The 21,159-nt window shown below is 33.2% G+C and overlaps 1 protein-coding gene across 4 annotated transcripts in view; it reads left to right on the plus strand.

The window, feature by feature from the left end:
- Positions 1-21,159, plus strand: part of LOC139490062 (nuclear receptor ROR-beta-like) — a 71,566-nt gene that overhangs the window by 16,337 nt on the left and 34,070 nt on the right. For all 4 annotated transcript variants that reach the window (XR_011656248.1, XM_071276914.1, XM_071276921.1 and 1 more), the window contains 2 exons: positions 10,603-10,667; positions 19,091-19,382. Coding sequence is in view for 3 of the 4 variants with exons in the window: in XM_071276914.1 (XP_071133015.1) it covers positions 10,636-10,667; positions 19,091-19,382 (324 nt within the window). In the remaining variant the exon portion in view is untranslated. The remainder of the gene's footprint in view (positions 1-10,602; positions 10,668-19,090; positions 19,383-21,159) is intronic.

The raw sequence follows: 21,159 nt of genomic DNA on the forward strand, positions 1-21,159 counted from the left end.
AATTTGTCTTTTATCTGGATCAGTTTGATATTTTACCTAAGAGTGGAGTTAATTGTGTCCATACATATCAATGTGTTCTGCCAAGAAACTTGAATAAGACCATTTACCTTTTTATAACCTATATATATACAAACTTATAATATGTATAAAGAATGTTATTTTTATTATTGTCCCTGCTGTAGGTTGCCAGATTTTCCTTTGATTTCATTCCGATCAGATTCTGATACCCCTGATATTGAGTTTGGGGTTTATATATATGCACATGCTCCACTGTTTGTTTTTTGATCGGAACAGAAAATGATTGCTGTACTAAATTGATTGAAATTTCCATTAAAGGGAACAAATCTAACACAAGAAAGAGTTTTGTACCTTGGTTTAAGGTTAAACAGCTCCTGATTTTTTTAAAGAAATTATGGAGTTCCCCACTGTAACAGAAGGGGTGGGGGGCATTAAAGTTTACCCTTGTCAATCTGTTTGTCCGTTCATAAGTTCAGAAATTGATTTCTGTTCTCTTACTTTAGTTTGCCTTAACCAAATGTCCTGAATCTAATTAACACTGCTCATTACCATATTAAAAACATAGATCAAGTTTGAATTTGTGTGGCGTCACTTTTTATTTTCTAGAGTTATGCCCCTTTACAAATGTAAAAGATGTTGAATTTTTATGATACTTATCATGCTTATACACAATGCTGACTACTGCAAAACTCAGATCAAGTACAAGTTTGGGTAGCGTCACTTTTTCAGTTCTTTAGTTATGTCCGTTTATAACTTATATATATATATGCAAGTGGGGGCATCATTTGTTTTTATAAAGACTGATGAACTCAGATTTTTTACAGTCAGTATAACACTTTTTAGCTCACCTGGCCTAAAAGGCCAAGTGAGCTTTTCTCATCACTTGGCGTCCGTCGTTGTCCGTCGTCCGTCGTCGTCGTTAATTTTTACAAAAATCTTCTTCTCTGAAACTACTGGGCCAAATTAAACCAAACTTGGCCACAATCATCATTGGGGTATCTAGTTAAAAAAATGTGTCCGGTGACCCGGCCAACCATCCAAGATGGCCACCATGGCTAAAAATAGAACATAGGGGTAAAATGCAGTTTTTGGCTCATAACTCAAAAACCAAAGCATTTAGAGCAAATCTGACATGAGTAGAATTGTTAAACAGGTGAAGATCTATCTGCCCTGAAATTTTCAGATGAATCGGATAACCCGTTGTTGGGTTGCTGCCCCTGAATTAGTAATTTTAAGGACATTTTGCTGTTTTTATACGACCGCAAATTTTGAAAAAATTTTCGTCGTATATTGCTATCATGTTGGCGTCGTCGTCGTCGTCGTCGTCGTCGTCGTCGTCGTCGTCGTCGTCGTCCGGCGTCCGAATACTTTTAGTTTTCGCACTCTAACTTTAGTAAAAGTGAATAGAAATCTATGAAATTTTAACACAAGGTTTATGACCATAAAAGGAAGGTTGGTATTGATTTTGGGAGTTTTGGTCCCAACATTTTAGGAATAAGGGGCCAAAAAGGGCCCAAATAAGCATTTTCTTGGTTTTCGCACCATAACTTTAGTTTAAGTTAATAGAAATCTATGAAATTTTGACACAAGGTTTATGACCACAAAAGAAAGATTGGGATTGATTTTGGGAGTTTTGGTTACAATAGTTTAGGAATAAGGGGCCAATAAAGGGCCCAAATAAGCATTTTTCTTGGTTTTTGCACAATAACCTTAGGTTAAGTAAATGGAAATCTATGAAATTTAAACACAATGTTTATGACCACAAAAGGAAGGTTGGTATTGATTTTGGGAGTTTAGGACCCAACAGATTAGGAATTAGGGGCCAAAAAGGGACCCAAGTAAGCATTTTTCTTGGTTTTCGCACTATAATGTTAGTATAAGTAAATACAAATCTATGAAATTTAAACACAAGGCTTATGACCATAAAAGGAAGGTTGGTATTGATTTTGGAAGTTTTGGTCCCAACAGTTTAGGAAAAAGGGGCCCAAAGGGTCCAAAATTAAACTTTGTTTGATTTCATCAAAATTGAATAATTGGGGTTCTTTGATATGCCGAATCTAACTGTATATGTAGATTCTCAACTTTTGGTCCCGTTTTCAAATTGGTCTACATTAAAGTCCAAAGGGTCCAAAATTAAACTTGGTTTGATTTTGACAAAAAATGAATCGGTTGGGTTCTTTGATATGTTGAATCTAAAAATGTACTTAGATTCTTGATTATTGAAGTTTTTTTGGTCCAGTTTTCAAATTGGTCTACATTAAGGTCCAAAGGGTCCAAAATTAAACTTTGTTTGATTTCATCAAAAATTGAATCCTTGGGGTTCTTTGATATGCCAAATCTAACTGTGTATGTAGATTCTTCATTTTTGGTCCTGTTTTCAAATTTCAAATTCTACATTAAAGTCCAAAGGGTCCAAAATTAAACTAAGTTTGATTTTAACAAAAATTGAATTCTTGGGCCTCTTTGATATGCTGAATCTAAACATGTACTTAGATTTTTGAATATGGGCCCAGTTTTCAAGTTGGTCCAAATCAGGATCTAAAATTATTATATTAAGTATTGTGCAATAGCAAGTCTTTTCAATTGCACAGTATTGTGCAATGGCAAGAAATATCTAATTGCACAATATTGTGAAATAGCAATTTTTTTTTTAATTAGAGTTATCTTTCTTTGTCCAGAAAAGTAAGCAAGAAATATCCTATTTGTGCAATAGCAAGATTTTTTTTTAATTGGAGTTATCTTTCTTTGTCCAGAATCAACTTAAATCTTTGTTATATACAATATACAATGTATATACACTTTTTACTACCAACTGATAAATTTAAATAATCTTTACCATTCAGTGATAACAAGCAGTTTTTTTACATCTTAATATTTTATGATGTATTTAAATGAGTAGTTATTGTTGCAAACTCCATTAGAAATTTGAATTGATATCAGTTTTGAAAAAGGGAAACGGGGATGTGAAAAAAAAAGGGGGGGGGGGTAAATTTTTCTCATTTCAGATTTCATAAATAAAAAGAAAATTTCTTCAAACATTTTTTTGAGAGGATTAATATTCAACAGCATAGTGATTTGCTCAAAGGCAAAAAAAACCTTTTAAATTCATTAGACCACATTCATTCTGTGTCAGAAACCTATGCTGTGTCAACTATTTAATTTTAGATTTAAAAAGTTTGAAGAAGAAATCTTTAATTGATTTGTAAAATCTTGGCATTTGTTTTGTGTAAAAAAAAACCATGTAATGTCAAAAATTTGATCACAATCCAAATTCAGAGCTGTATCATGCTTGAATGTTTTGTCCATACTTGCCCCAACTGTTCAGGGTTCGACCTCTGCGGTCGTATAAAGCTGCGCCCTGCGGAGCACCTGGTTGGTTATTATCTTGAATATTATTATAGATAGAGATAAACAGTAAACAGCAATAATGTTCAGCAAAGTAAGATTTACAAATAAGTCAACATGACTGAAATGGTCAGTTGACCCCTTTAGGAGTTATTGCTCTTTATAGTCAATTTTTAACCATTTTTAGCTCACCTGGCCCGAAGGGCCAAGTGAGCTTTTCTCATCACTTGGCGTCCGTCGTCCGTCGTCCGTCGTCCGTCGTCCGTCGTCCGTCGTCCGTCGTCGTCGTCCGTCGTCGTTAACTTTTACAAAAATCTTCTCCTCTGAAACTACTGGCCCAAATCAAACCAAACTTGGCCACAATCATCATTGGGGTATCTAGTTTAAAAAATGTGTGGCGTGACCCGGTCAACCAACCAAGATGGCCGCCACGGCTAAAAATAGAACATAGGGGTAAAATGCAGTTTTTGGCTTATAACTAAAAAACCAAAGCATTTAGAGCAAATCTGACATGGGGTAAATATGTTTATCAGGTCAAGATCTATCTGCCTTGAAATTTTCAGATGAATCGGTCAATCGGTTGTTGGGTTGCTGCCCCTGAATTGGTAATTTTGAGGAAATTTTGCTGTTTTTGGTTATTATCTTGAATATTATTATAGATAGAGATAAACTGTAAACAGCAATAATGTTCAGCAAAGTAAGATCTACAAATAAGTCAACATGACCAAAATGGTCAGTTGACCCGTTTAAGAGTTATTGCCCTTTATAGTCAATTTTTAACCATTTTTCGTTAATTAAAGTAATCTTTTACAAAAATCTTCTCCTCTGAAACTACTGGGCCAAATTAATCCAAACTTGGCCACAATCATCTTTGGGGTAGCTAGTTTAAAAAATGTGTGGCGTGACCTGGTCAACCAACCAAGATGGCCGCCACGGCTAAAAATAGAACAAAGGGGTAAAATGCAGTTTTTGGCTTATAACTCAAAAACCAAAGCATTTTGAGGAAATCTGACATGGGGATAAAAATGTTTATCAGGTCAAGATCTATCTGCCCTGAAATTTTTAGATGAATCGGTCAATCGGTTGTTGGGTTGCTGCCCCTGAATTGGTAATTTTGAGGAAATTTTGGTGTTTTTGGTTATTATCTTGAATATTATTATAGATAGAGATAAATTGTAAACAGCAATAATGTTCAGCAAAGTAAGATCTACAAATAAGTCAACATGACCAAAATGGTCAGTTGACCCGTTTAGGAGTTATTGCCCTTTATAGTCAATTTTTAACCATTTTTCGTAAATTAAAGTAATCTTTTACAAAAATCTTCTCCTCTGAAACTACTGGGCCAAATTAATCCAAACTTGGCCACAATCATCTTTGGGGTATCTAGTTTAAATAATGTGTGGCGTGACCTGGTCAACCAACCAAGATGGCCACCACCGCTAAAAATAGAACATAGGGGTAAAATGCAGTTTTTGGCTTATAACTCAAAAACCAAAGCATTTTGAGGAAATCTGACATGGGATAAAAATGTTTATCAGGTCAAGATCTATCTGCCCTGAAATTTTCAGATGAATCGGTCAATCGGTTGTTGGGTTGCTGCCCCTGAATTGGTAATTTTGAGGAAATTTTGCTGTTTTTGGTTATTATCTTGAATATTATTATAGATAGAGATAAATTGTAAACAGCAATAATGTTCAGCAAAGTAAGATCTACAAATAAGTCAACATGACCAAAATGGTCAGTTGACCCCTTTAGGAGTTATTGCCCTTTATAGTCAATCTTTAACCATTTTTCATAAATCTAAGTAATCTTTTACAAAATCTCCACTGAAACTACTAGGCCACAATCATCTTTGGGGTATCTAGTTTGAAAAATGTGTCCGATGACCTGGCCATTCAACCAAGATGGCCGCCACGGCTAAAAATAGAACATAGGGGTAAAATGCAGTTTTTGGCTTATAACTATGAAACCAAAGCATCTAGAGCAAATCTGACAAGAAGTTAAATTGTTAATCAAGTCAATATCTATCTGCCCTGAATTTTTCAGATGAATTGGACAACTGGTTGTTGGGTTGCTGCCCTCCAATTGGTAATTTTTAAAGAAATTTTGCCGTTTTTGGTTATCTTGAATACTATTATAGATAGCGATAAACTGTAAACAGCAATAATGTTCAGCAAAGTAAGATCTACAAATAAGTCAACATGACCTAAATGGTCAATTGACCCCTTAAGGAGTTATTGTCCTTTATAGTCAATTTTTAACAATTTTCATTAATTTGGTAAATTTATGTAAATTTTTACCAAATATAGTTCTCTGTTACTAATGGGCAAAGTTCATTATAGATATAATTGTAAGAAGCAAAATCGTTCAGTAAAGTAAGAACTTCAAACACATCACCATCACCAAAATAGAATTTTGTCATGAATCCATTTGTGTCCTTTGTTTAATATGCACATAGACCAAGGTGAGCGACACAGGCTCTTTAGAGCCTCTAGTTCGTAAATCTTAGTAATATTTTACAAAAATCTTCTCCTCTGAAACTACTGGGCCAAATTAATCCAAACTTGGCCACAATCATCTTTAGGGTTAGTAGTTTGAAAAATGTGTCCGGTGACCCGGCCATCCAAACAAGATGGCCGCCATGGCTAAAAATAGAACATGGGGTAAAATGCAGTTTTTGGCTTATAACTCAAAACCCAAAGCATTTAGAGCAAATCTGACAGGGGTAAAATTGTTTATCAGTTCAAGATCTATCTGCCCTGAAATTTTCAGATGAATTGGACAACCCGTTGTGGGGTTGCTGGCCCTGAATTAGTAATTTTAAGGAAATTTTGATGTTTTTGGTTATTATCTTGAATATTATTATAGATAGAGATAAACTATAAACACCAATAATGTTCAGCAAAGTAAGATTTACAAATAAGTCAACGTGAGCAAAATGGTCAGTTGACCCCTTTAGGAGTTATTGCCCTTTATAGTCAATTTTTAACCATTTTTCGTAAATCTTACTAATCTTTTACAAAAATCTTCTCCTCTGAAACTACTTGGCCAAATTAATCCAAACTTGGCCACAATCATCTTTTGGGTTAGTAATTTGAAAAATGTGTCCGGTGACCCGGCCATCCAAACAAAATGGCCACCATGGCTAAAAATAGAACATGGGGTAAAATGCAGTTTTTGGCTTATAACTCAAAACCCAAAGCATTTAGAGCAAATCTGACAGGGGTAAAATTGTTTATCAGGTCAACATTTATCTGCTCTGAAATTTTTAGATGAATCGGACAACCCGTTGTTGGGTTGCTGACCCTGAATTGTTAGTTTTAAGGAAATTTTGCTGTTTTTGGTCATTATCTTGAATATTATTATTGATAGAGATAAACTGTAAACAACAATAATGTTCAGCAAAGTAAGATTTACTAATAAGTCAACATGACCGAAATGGTCAATTGACCCCCTTAGGAGTTATTGTTCTTTATAGTCAATTTTTAACAATTTTCATAAAATTTGTAAATTTTTACTAACATTTTCCACTGAAACTAATGGGCCAAGTTCATTATAGATAGAGATAATTTTAAGCAGCAAGAATGTTCAGTAAAGTAAGATGTACAAACACATCACCATCACCAAAACACAATTTTGTCATGAATCCATCTGCTTCCTTTAATATTCACCTAGACCAAGGTGAGCGACACAGGCTCTTTAGAGCCTCTAGTTTTTATTATCTTGATTCTGAATATAAAAAGGAGACTGCAAAGTTTTATTCAAATTGATACCTTGAATTGGTTGAATCAAGGACTTATATAGGTTGCATTTCTGTAAATATTGACAATGCAATTTCCCATAGGAACTCCTTTTATGGCTAAAACTGTACCACTTTTACTATGAAGTTTTGAAAAAAATCTTATCCTAGAATTGAAAGTTCATATGCACCACAATTTTTTTCAAAGGTCAAAATATAGGGCTGTGCGGCATATTTTCAACGTTTATATGCCCTGAACTTCTCAGAGTTTAAACTTACACTAATTTTCTTAACGACCCCTACCTCGAATGAAAGGTTACCACAGATTTCAATGTAAACAATATGCACATGTTTATTTACTGGTAACATTCCCAAGTTCTGTCTCTGCGATATGGAACACAGAGAGCATAACTGGGAACCAGTATGTAAACAAAATCAATTTTCTATGAATATTCAATTACTCCCCAAAAGAGGCGTGTTTTGAGAAACAGCTGTATTTACAAAGTGCAACCTGTAGGTCCCTGGTTGAATATATATAGAAAACTTTTTTCCCCTTGTTGGTTATTATCTTGAATAATATTCTAGATAGAGATAAACTGTAAACAGCAATAATGTTCAGCAAAATAAGATTTACAAATAAGTCTATACTACCGAAATAGTCAGTTGACCCCTTTAGGAGTTATTGCCCTTTATAGTCAATTTTTAACCATTTTTTGTAAATCTGAGTAATCCTCTGAAACTACTGGGCCAAATTAAACCAAACTTGGCCACAATCATCATTGGGGTATCTAGTTTAAAAATTGTGTCTGGTGACCCGGTCAACCAATCAAGATGGCCGCCATGGCTAAAAATAGATAATAGGGGTAAATTGCAGTTTTTGGCTTATAACTAAAAAATTAAAGCATTTAGAGAAAATCTGTATGGGGTTCAATTGTTTATGAGGTCAAGATCTATCTGCCCTGAAAATTGGAGATGAATCGAACAACCAATTGTTGGGTTGCTGCCTCTGAATTGGTAATTTTAAGGAAATTTTGCTGTTTTTGGTTATAATCTTGAATAATATTATACATAGAGATTAACAGTGAACAGCAATAATGTGTAGTAAAGTAAGATTTACAAATAAGTCAACACGACCAATATGGTCAGTTGACCCCTTTATGAGTTATTGCCCTTTATAGTAAATTTTTTACATTTTTCATAAATTTTTGTAGATTTTTAGAAAATATTTTCCACTGTAATTACTGGGGCAAGTTCATTATAGATAGAAATAATTGTAGCAACAATAATGTTCGGTAAAGTAAGATCTATAAACACATCACCATCATCAAAACACAGTTTTGTTATGCATTTATCTGTGTCCATTGTTTAATATGCACATAGACCAGGGTGAGCGACATAGGCTCTTCAGAGCCTCTAGTTAAAATATATGTAATAATGAAAGTAGCTGTTTGCTGACCGATTACCTATTTTTTTTCCAGACCATAGTTCTTAGATTGACTTTAAGTATGATTATGATGAGAATTATTATTGCTTTTAATTGTAAAAGCTAAAAGTGTTATAAGTCAAAAATAGATGTGTTTTCTAAAATTGATAAGAATGTGTGAAATTGATGTCACACTATGTTTATAAACAATAACAAGCTAATACCTTTTATTTGTACATATTTTCATGAGAGGTATTCTTCATACTGGCAAACATTTGCATTGTGGTAAAAAAAATTTTTGTTCTTCTCTATATTTGTGTGATAATTGACTAAAACCTTTGTATTTGTCATCAGATGTATTATTAAATAGTGATATTTTTTTTTAATCAATATCTATCTGTTTTGGTACAATGGAACCTTAACTTCTTCATATTCTTGTTTTGAGAACTTTAGAATACAAAATGAGTAAATTGTGGAAAACATTGGCTAGATTTGACCCTTATATGGCATCCAGATCCTTTCTTTAATGATTTGAGTTGAAGTGACTTGGGCATCTTTGATCACGAGATCATATTTTTCAAATGCTGCTGTTGTTGTGGTTCAATTAATAGCTAGATTCCATTCACCAGCTGTTCTTAATTTTTGTGAAAAATGTAAATTTGATATACACATGATATATGTACATGTATGCATATATCTCCACATAATATCAATTCTAAAAAAAAAATGATATAAGGAGAGCTAGTGGGTGTTATTCTTTGAAAACAAGATGTTAAAAAAAGTGCATTTTATCCATGCTGTTATACATTTTTCTTTGGTTTTTATCATGTTTATGATAAATGTGTATTTCAATGAAAAATATATGTAAAAAAATCCAACATTTCAGTTATCATTGAAATCTGTCTGAATGCCTGAATTACACATAGTAATATCTAAAACTATGTTTGAGCACTTATTCTGACATTGTAAATAGTCATGATACTTAGTGTAAATTACTGTATTTCCTACATAAGGGAATAAATTCATTTAAGACTTAATTCATTACTTAATTCAGCAAACATTTTGAGAATGTCTAGCTATTCTTAAAATTAATGTGAACTTTTTTTTGATGTACATTCCTCTTAGTCTCGTTACGTCAGAGATTGCAAAAAGTAGCATGAGTATAATATAAGTATTGTTGAAGTTGTAGAGCTGCCTATAATTGCTAACAGCCACTTCATTTGAACTTTGGTGGAGATTTGTTTTATTGGCTATAAAGCATCCATCTAATATTTTTATATAATATATAATTTTTTGTTTTCATAAAAAATGTTTCATATTTTATCATACCATGGTCTTTTATAACTTTCTATAGAATATGGCTTTTGCTCATTGTTGCTCATTGTTGCAGGTCATCATGTTACCTGTAAATGTTCATGTCTATATAGCATGCTATAGTTAGAAATAGTTGTACATTGGCAATCATACTACATATACTATATCTCCTTATTTCGATATTACTATAAATGATATTGGTTTTGCTCATTGTTGAAAGCCTTTTTGGAACTGAAGTTGTTTGCATCTTCATCCTTTGGTCTCTTGTGGATAGTTGTCTCATTCTTGTCATTGGCAATCCTTCCACATCTTCTTATTTGTACATAACATGTATAGTGATGTCATTAATTGCCAGAGAAATTGAATTGTTTATAGTGAACACTAGCTACCAGTACCAGTATATGCTTTGGTCCAGATAGATATAAAAAAGAAGATGTGGTATGATTGCTAACAGTCTTCACGCTGCATTGGCAGCCCAGGCTTGTAAAATTGCTCTCGAACCTGAAAAAATTATATCTACGGGCCAACAGAATCTAACTAAAAAAAAATCAAAAATTGAGCTCCGGGCCTGTAGATTTAGCAGTTCATCGTGAAGACTGTGCTAATGAGATAACTCTCCAAAAGGGCTTATTTGAGACATGTACAATTTTGACATACCTGTTATGTATTCATGGTATGAATGAAAGTTTTAAGTCAAATGTAGTAAAAAAAAACTGATGAAATTATAATATTTATATATAATTTGTATTAATTTTCATTTCAGGTATCTAGAGAGATACTGAATTGTTTCACTGTTATGGATTTATCCAGTGACCAGTCACCCCTGAGGTATTTACTATAGCCAAAAATCAATATTTACTGCTAAATATATATATATGTACATGTATGTTGCACTGGCCATTTACGACATTGAACTTCGTATTGCTAGTTTGCAATGATCTAAATCATGTTTATCAGGCACTCTATGAGTCAGCTGAGCAAATATGAACACAAGACTTTTTTTGGTGCCATGGGAAATTGACAACTCTTTCCATTGAAAATTGCCCCCCCCCCTTTCAATTTATGGTAGCATTTAAATACCTACTTAATATAACCATAATGCAGCCATAATTATTGAAAATAAAAAGCTTGTATTCTTTGTACCTTGCCTTTAAGAAATTTGACACCTAGATCCCCGTAAGATACCAGAATTTCAAATTAACATAGCTTTTAAACTTCTTCTTTTTGTTAAGTGCTCATAGATAAAAGTATTTGGAACGAAAAATGTAGATAATAAGACTTTTTTTCCTTAGTCATTACATGTTAACCCCCTCCCCCTCTTGCCTAACATACCTGAGACTGGTTGTTTTTAAGGAATCTTATCTTATTGCCTAATTAAGAAATAATTCTTTCCTGCCATTCTCTATGCTCATTTTAACATGGGTAAGCATTATATTTGTTAATATCTTAATACCAAGCGTTAGCGGAAAATAACAGAACCTCCATATCATTTTTTCCAGCGATATTAATGAACTGATCATGCCTTTACTAGATGCATGTGTTATCAGTTTTTTGAGCGGACTCTTAGAGTTTAAGAAATCCAGATTTAAAGGTTAAATATCGTATTTTTTACCAAATCAAACTTAAGGAAGTGAAAGTCCTACAGGGAAAACTATAAATAATTCAGTTGTAATTAATATGATTTGACATAAACAAATAATTTTTTACATGTCATGTTTGTTTTGTTATAGTATTGAATTGATTACATCGAAGTGCATTTAAAACCCCACAATAAATGCCATTTTAACTTTCTGTTTTTACATACATATTAGGCCATTAAAAACTAAAGAACAATTTTTTAGGTACATAGGTTTGAGTGTTTGAAAGGGTAAATTACTTTTCAAAAATGAAATAAAACTTTACACTCAATGAAATTTAAACATTAAAATAAAGATGTTTTATGTGCCTTTTAAAAGTTGTGTATTGGTGTATATTGTACATGTATATACTATACTCCTACACAGTTTGATCCCTCAGTGTATTGGAAGTGCTTTTCAGGATTAATCATGAGAAAATCTGAGGTCCAAATTTTTAAATAGTTATGATGTAATACTTGTAATCAAAGTAACCAAAAACAAATAGCAAAATTTTTAAAGACTGCAGGAATTTGATTCACATTTAAATTTCATTTATGATAAATTCATGTTTTAGATTTTCATCAATTTGATAATTTAATACAAAATTGAGCAATATTTTGGTTTAACAATGTATGTTAGTAATAAGAATGTGTAAGTACTAAATATATATATGCAGTTAATACATAATACTTAATGATACATGTACCAGTCAGTTGACTAAATGAACCAGTGCAAACAGTGATATGTTCGAAAATGTAGCTGTTTATCTCCCTTTAATTTTTGGTTTCAAAGAATATATAGAGAAGTTGTAATTCTTGCCACTTTTTGTCATTCACATTACTTTCCTCACACTGCAATTTGTCAAATAATGATCTTTTTCATTTCCTGTCTATAAGCTCCTAGTTTATTGCTAATGCTTTAAAAAAATTTTCAGCAAATAAGTACCTAACAGGATTTAACAATTCTCAATTTGATTTGGGGATGTAAGGCAGGCAGTTGGGTAGCCGGGCGGTTTTGAATTTTACCGTTCAGAAGTTATGGTTCTTGAAAGATTGAAAAATGGTGTTTCCAGTCATGTCCATGCATGTACTCATGAACCATTCAAACCAAAGCTTTTAAAATTTTAATATGTTGTTACTGACAACAAAATGGACATCAAGTTCAATAATGACAATTTTGACTTTTACCGTTCAGGAGTTATGGTTCTTGAAAGATTGAAAAATTGCATTTTCAGTTGTGTCCGTGCATTTACTCATGAACCGTTCAACCAAAGCTTTTAAAATTTTAATATGTTGTTACTTATGACAAAATGGTGGTCAAAATTGATATTGAGGATTTTCACTTTCATCGTTCATCAGTTATGGTTCTGGTGATATTGAAAAATGCCAGAACACAAATAAATGTTAATAAATCCGGTTTGCTGTCGCTCTGACAGCCTCTTGTACATGTTAACAGTTAAAAACTAAAATGGAAAAAAATATTCTTGTGCTTAAAAGTACATCCAAAATGAAATGAGAGGTAGTATAAGCAACTAGAAGAGAGTCAAGCTGTCTCCTCTTAAAGCTGACTTTGAAGTATGGGTTTTTGTCATTGTTCAAGGCCGTACAGTTTCCTATAATTGCTTACATCCACTTCTTTTACACTCTGGTGGATAGTTGTCTCATTGGCAATCATATCATATCTCCTTCTTTTTTATATTATTGATTTAAGTAAAGAGCTGATTTGAATATTAAATGATTTATATATAAATTATCATGATTATGTTATCAACTTCTGAGATGATTTCCTGTAAGCCTCTTGAAAACCTAACAGTACTAGTGCTCTATTTTTATCACTTGTTTATATACAATTTCCCCTTTTTTTCTGGGTTTGAACCCCCTTTTAAAAATGGCTGACTCATTCTGTTTATTGAATAGATTAACTTGATGTGGCCTACTCAGCCTGATAAAAAGTTAAAATTGTTGGGGAAATGTTTTTATACTAACAGTGTGACTTGAAGTAGGATTTAACCTTGACATAAACTTTAAATATCAAAGAGCTATGGGTCATAGATGTGTATCTTAATATTGTTATTATGGTAGACTACACATAACATACGGTGACATAATATATGTGACATAATAAATGTACCAGTATGTAGTTGTAAAATACATTTAATGATAATATGTGCCGACATTTTTATTTCTAAGTTGCTTTTGTGATGAAAGGATGTTTCTTCCTATGTTCATACCAAAGCTATGACAGAAGACATTAAATAGGCTTTAATGGAGTAATTGGTGTACCTTCATCTTTTCACCTGAAAAGAGAATCAAGATGATAAAAAATGTGCCACAGGGTACTGATTTTTATGCCCCACCTACGATAGTAGAGGGGCATTATGTTTTCTGGTCTGTGCGTCCGTCTGTTCGTTCGTCCGTCCGTCCGTTCGTCCGTCCGTCCGTTCGTCCGTCCGTCTGTCCCGCTTCAGGTTAAAGTTTTTGGTCAAGGTAGTTTTTGATGAAGTTTAAGTCCAATCAACTTCAACATTAATACACATGTCCCCTATGATATGATCTTTCTAATTTTAATGCCAAATTAGAGTTTTTACCCCAATTTCACGGTCCACTGAACATGGAAAATGATAGTGCGAGTGGGGCATTCGTGTACTGAGGACACATTCTTGTTATTTTTTATATTTTATACTTCTGAAATTTTGTGTGTTTGAAACAAATACAATTTTTCAACCAAATTTTAGAACTGTTGAAAAATGTTTTGGGACATTTTATTCCTGTCAGATCAAAACAAAAAAATACAAAAGACAAGGTTCACTTTTACAAAGTTTGCCTTGTATTTCAACTTTATCTAAAAGCCAGTCTTTGGTGTTAAACTGGTTTTGGTTTCAAACAGTGCCGGATCCAGAACTTTGCCTAAGGGAGGGCCCGCTGACTGACCTAAGGGGGAGCCCGCTCCAGTCATGCTTCAGTGATTCCCTTTATAATCAACCAAATTTTTCCCACGAAAGGGGGGGGGGGCCTGGGCCCCCCAAGGCCCCCCTGGATCAGCCTATGTCAAAGCTCTACATCTAGAAGTACATTGTGTACATAATTGCTCCTAATGTCTCTTCTGGAGATGAAGCTGATAAACTTTAAATATCAAAGAGCTATGGGTCATAGATGTGTATCTTAATATTGTTATTATGGTAGACTACACATAACATACGGTGACATAATATATGTGACATAATAAATGTACTGGTATGTAGTTGTAAAATACATTTAATGATAATATGTGCCGACATTTTTATTTCTAAGTTGCTTTTGTGATGAAAGGATGTTTCTTCCTATGTTCATACCAAAGCTATGACAGAAGACATTAAATAGGCTTTAACAGTCAGAGCTCAGACATAAATAAGTCTGAATCTGCTTTTGACTCATAGAGGTCTAAATTTGTAAGTTTTAGGATTTGTCTCCCTTTAATGCAAGACAAAATACGACTTTAATAAGTCAAATATTGTTAAGCAAGAAATGATTGACCAGAATCAAAAAGTTGCAAATATCGACTCCTACAAGTCGATAAGTTACCAAAATTGGTTAACTTCAAGACCCAGGCATATTTATAAAAAGGTCATGCATCTAAATCAAATAATGACAACATTGAAAGCCAATGCTTTGTCTTCTAAAGAAAAATATGAATGAGAGTCTAAAAAATGGGGGAATCATGTTAATTAACCTTACAATGCAACCACCTGGATCCACACTTAATGAGGTAAAACATCTGTGTTTAGTAAGGATGTTCAATTAGATAATTAAATATAGATAGCTCAAGTCCTTGTGAACATTTAGACAGGTTTTTGCTGTCATAGGTGGTGTACTTTGGCCACCAAGTCAAGTTAAGTTTTTTCATCAACATAAATAGACCTAAACAAGTCTGTCATTTTGTGACTTAGATAAGTCTAAAATTGAAAACACATTTTTATAATAAATACATGTTTTGACTTCTTTAAGTCAAAAACAGAAATCGACTTGTTTATGTCTGAGCTCTGACTGTTTAATGGAGTAATTGGTGTACCTTCATCTTTTCACCTGAAAAGAGAATCAAGATGATAAAAAATGTGCCACAGGGTACTGATTTTTATGCCCCACCTACGATAGTAGAGGGGCATTATGTTTTCTGGTCTGTGCGTCCGTCCGTCCGTCCGTCTGTTCGTTCGTCCGTCCGTCCGTTCGTCCGTCCGTCTGTCCCGCTTCAGGTTAAAGTTTTTGGTCAAGGTAGTTTTTGATGAAGTTGAAGTCCAATCAACTTGAAACTTAATACACATGTCCCCTATGATATGATCTTTCTAATTTTAATGCCAAATTAGAGTTTTTACCCCAATTTCACGGTCCACTGAACATGGAAAATGATAGTGCGAGTGGGGCATTCGTGTACTGAGGACACATTCTTGTTATTTTTTATATTTTATACTTCTGAAATTTTGTGTGTTTGAAACAAATACAATTTTTCAACCAAATTTTAGAACTGTTGAAAAATGTTTTGGGACATTTTATTCCTGTCAGATCAAAACAAAAAAATACAAAAGACAAGGTTCACTTTTACAAAGTTTGCCTTGTATTTCAACTTTATCTAAAAGCCAGTCTTTGGTGCTAAACTGGTTTTGTTTCAAACAGTGCCGGATCCAGAACTTTGCCTAAGGGAGGGCCCGCTGACTGACCTAAGGGGGGGCCCGCTCCAGTCATGCTTCAGTGATTCCCTATATAATCAACCAAATTTTTCCCACGAAAGGGGGGGGGGCCTGGGCCCCCCAAGGCCCCCCTGGATCAGCCTATGTCAAAGCTCTACATCTAGAAGTACATTGTGTACATAATTGCTCCTAATGTCTCTTCTGGAGATGTGTCAACACACAATGATTTTGTGCATATTTTGTACCTAAAAGCTTGAGAAAACATTGGCTGCCACTTGGGGATCCAAAGTTTAATCTTTTTATGGCCCATTTATGGGCATTATGTTTTCTGGTCTGTGCGTCCGTCTGTGCGTCCGTCTGTGCGTCCATCAGTCTGTCCCGCTTCAGGTTAGAGTTTTTGGTCAAGGTAGTTTTTAATGAAGTTGAAGTCCAATCTACTTGAAACATATGTTCCCTATGATATGATCTTTCTAATTTCAATGCCAAATTAGAGATTTCCTCCAATTTTCAAGGTCCACTGAACACAGAAAATGGGACATCCACATACTGGGGACACATTCTTTTTATGCCCCACCTACGATAGTAGAGAGGCATTATGTTTTCTGGTCTGTGCCTCCGTTCGTCTGTGCGTCTGTCTGTGCGTCCGTCCGTCCATTCAGGTTAAAGTTTTTGGTCAAGGTAGTTTTTGATGAAGCTGAAGTCCAATCAACTTGAAACTTAGTACACTTGTTGCTTATGATATGATCTTTCTAATTTTAAAGCCAAATTAGACTTTTGACCCCAATTTCACGGTCCACTGAACATAGAATATGAAAGTGGGAGTTTCAGGTTAAAGTTTTTGGTCAAGGTAGTTTTTGATGAAGCTGAAGTCCAAATAACTTGAAACTTAGTACACTTGTTGCTTATGATATTTTCTTTCTAATTTTAAATCCAAATTAGACTTTTGACCCCAATTTCACGGTCCACTGAACATAATAAATGAAAATGGGAGTTTCAGGTTAAAGTTTTTGGTCAAGGTAGTTTTTAATGAAGTTGAAGTCCAATCAACTTGAAACTTAGTACACATGTTCCATATGATATGATCTTTATAATTTTAATGCCAAATTAGATTTTTTACCCAATTTCACGGTCCATTGAACATGAAAAATGAAAGTGCGAGTGGGGCATCCGTGTACTAATGGACACATTCTTGTTTATGTTTGTTTCAAATATATCTAAATATCCTTTTTTTTTGTTAGTCAGCTGTCTGTCACATATTTTAATATATTTGTGTGATATTGTTGACCTAACTTACAGATTTTTGCTACATCATTGTTGCTTGTTTTTTTGATAATCTTGATCACCTTGTGACAGATTTTGACATTTACATATATATAATCCACAAGGGACATTTTCTTCACATTTTTCTCAGAAGGTCATAACAATTTGGTATTCATAAAGCTGTATTGTTCTACATGTAGCTCTGTCACTTATTTTCTTATATATCTCCATCATCTACTCCCTGTAAGCTACAAAACATATGTTTTCTTTATTTGTATTTCACATATAAGTATAACAATTGTATTGCATTGTCTCAGTTCTAAGTAATTAGTGATAACTTCAAAATCATTTGTACTGCATGCAGAGCTGCAGAATACCAGCTTGAAAACAATATCATACATACATGTCATATATTGTACAATTTAAGATCCCAGGGGGACCAGCCATTTTAAAAAAGGGAGGTTCCCAATTCAGGATAAAGAGTCATATATGTCCCTTTTCAAATGCATTGATCATCAAAAAAAAGGGGGGGGTCTAACTTCATTTATGTCCTCCAAACACAATGCTAAGGTGTTGCATTGATCTCAGCTAAAATATATTATATTACACAATAATCCTGTCATGACAGTAGCCATGATGTCTCTGGGGAAGGTTATTTGGGTCTTAAATCTTTAATAGTTGATTACTTCAATCTGAATCCTCACTTTGATAGTCTTTTAAAAGAATTTTTGTTTCCTGGAAGTGGGAGGGGACATAAAAAAAAAAATTCTGCCCCAGTCAAAATTGAGTATGTTAAGAGAGAGGATGTTTGTAAGTCATGTAAGTGATGAGTAGTATATAGCTCACAACAATTCTTCTTCTTTGTATTGACTATAAACATGATAAATCAAAGAATGAAAGTAGCTGAGGACAATATGAATATCAAACGAAATACCAATTATATAAATTTGTAATTGAATGCCAATCTTCAGTTTAAATGAAATTTAACATTTAATGGTCAAGATCATTTTGGATGGAGATAATAGATATAAGAAGATGTGATATGAGTGCTAATGAGTTTGAATAAGACATACATGTACATGTATTATCCAGATATTTATAGATTATCGTAGATCATCTCAACGAGATTGATTTTCTCGCTTGAGCTGGTACAGCGAAAGTGAGAAAAGCAATCGAGTTGAGATGACCAATGATAATCTGTTTATCGCTATTTTACCTATGACGACGTTGTCAATTTCATGTCAATTTTGTTAACAACGCCACGTGGCCTCCTTAGTTTCTAGCGATAATTTTTCCATCTCAAGCAAGAAGCATGATATGAAAATTATCACAAAAAAGATCAAAAGAAAAATGCACAAAATAGCGATAAATATTACTACACCTTCAGCAAGATGAATTGGTATGCTAAATTTGCTATTGTACAAATGTTCTTGATGAAATGTATTAAATGATATTTATTTGAAGTTAATCCTATTGTCTATACTATAGTTAATCATTATTTTAATACTAAAATTTATAGAAATGTCATATATATAAGTAACATTTAATTACATTTGAACATCATGATAATTAGTTTTACATATATAAAAATATACTTTTAGAAACATTCTATTGATTTTCTTTGAAGTACATTGAAGACAAGACAATGATGAAACCTTTAAATAACGTTGCTGATTTCTGATGTAAATTGATGTATATGTTTTCTGTCATTACAGTGACTTGTCTCCATGTGCTGATCTGAATGGTCTAAGAGAAGAACAATCACCCTCGGACGCTGATCTGACCTGTCCATCATATATAAACCAGCAGCCTTTATCATGTACTTCTCAAGTATCAGCGCTGACAATCAACTCGGTAAAGTCCCCAACTAAGGCCCTGTCATCAACAAATACAACTATATCTGCAATGTTCACCGGTAAAAATGGGGCCAAATCGCCACATTGTAAAGTGTGTGGAGACGAATCCTCTGGATTCCACTATGGAGTGGATTCATGTGAAGGATGCAAGGTAAGAATTGGTAGCCTTGTATACAAACAACAAATTCCACATGATCACAAATATGCTTTTGTTCATTTATTACAATTGTTGAAAAAAACCCACCAAAAAACATCTTTTCATAAAATGCATTATACAAATTATTCTATGAAACTATAAATTGTCTGTATTTTTGTTGGTATGTTGGAAATATCTTCACAATTTTATCAACATCCTGCTTATGTCTATCACCTTTTTGACCCTCTGTCCCTACTTTGTTCCAACACATATTTTTATCAAACTTTTCTCAGGTTCTACCCAACAGATTAACTTTATATTTGGTATGCATCTTGGCATGATGAGTTGTGAGTTGTGAGAAATTTGAGCTTATGTGAAAAGAATTAAGCTCATATCAGAAACTTAAGTGTATGTCAGAAATGTAAGCTTAGATCAGACACCTATTTCATGTCATACAATAATTTGAATGTTTTCTTCATGTTGAATGAACTTTAAAGAACATTGTTTTTACCACATATTTCTCCAGTACTACAGACTGACTTTATATTTGGCTAGAAGCTTGACTGTATGTTTTATACATGTGAGCACTGACCTATCAGACACTTCTTCCTGTTTGAAGATACTTAAATAATAAGTAAGAGTATGTTCAGCAAGTTAAGTTATACAGCTACCAGTACTTGTTACTATCCAAAGCCAGTTTTCAGTGGGAATAAATTGAAAAGCAAATTTCTGATTGACTTCAGTTTTATATGTTTATTGTTCATTAATCATTTTCGAAAATGTCCAAAAGGTAAAAAACAAAAGATTTAATGACAAGAAAATAAAACATAGAAATATTATATTCTTTCATAGGAAGAATTGTTTTCACATTTAAGCTACTTGTAAATATCCTGTTGGGGAAAAAATAATTAGTGAGTTTTATTACAACAACTTAAGTTCAGCTAGGATGAGAGTAATGGATATTGTCATTTATTGTATGTTTATGAATAAAACTAGCACTTAAGGGCCATTAAAAGAAATGCATAACTTAACCTTAAAATAAGTGGAGAATTAAAAATTGATGTTTTATGTTTGAAAACCAAAGTCATCACTCTAGATGGAATCAAATATGATATGGTCATCAACTCGTCATGCTCATACATGACCAAAGGATATGTAAATTTGAATGAAACTTTGATCTTAATATAGTTTAGTGAATTTTATTAGAACCCCTTAAGGTTTATCCTTGATTGATTGTTAATAGATTAATGTCCAGTGGCAAATATTTCATGCATGTTTATGATGATTTGGTTTTATGATGAACTCGCCATGATTAAGTGTTATTATAATTCCACTCAGAGAATGCCCTATGGTGAAAGCCAAACAGAGACATATCAGGTTAAAGTGCAGTAATTGGTGATAATTGTCTTTTTTATTTCATGTCCACATGCAGTTTTGAAAAAAAAGGCATGTAAGTGGGGGACTGTGCCTCAACTCGTTAGAATAAGTTCGAAAATGCCAAATGCAAAGATTAAAAAAAAAATGTGAACAAATTATAAATGATTTCTTGATACAATGGGTCAACATAGTCTTTAATAAAAACTCAGTGCCAGGGAGACAGTGCCTTAACTCATTAGATGAAGTTCGAAAATGCCAAGATTAAAAAAAAGTTGTGAATGATTAGAAAGGATTTCTTGATACAATGCTTCAGAGATAGCATTTTTGAACATCATTATGATTTAGATTATTGAAAATCACATACATGACATATTAAACTAAAAAATATGATAGAAATTTATAGAAGGTATTTCTA

Source organism: Mytilus edulis, chromosome 1 (assembly GCF_963676685.1).
Source record: "Mytilus edulis chromosome 1, xbMytEdul2.2, whole genome shotgun sequence".
Lineage (NCBI taxonomy): Eukaryota > Metazoa > Mollusca > Bivalvia > Mytilida > Mytilidae > Mytilus > Mytilus edulis.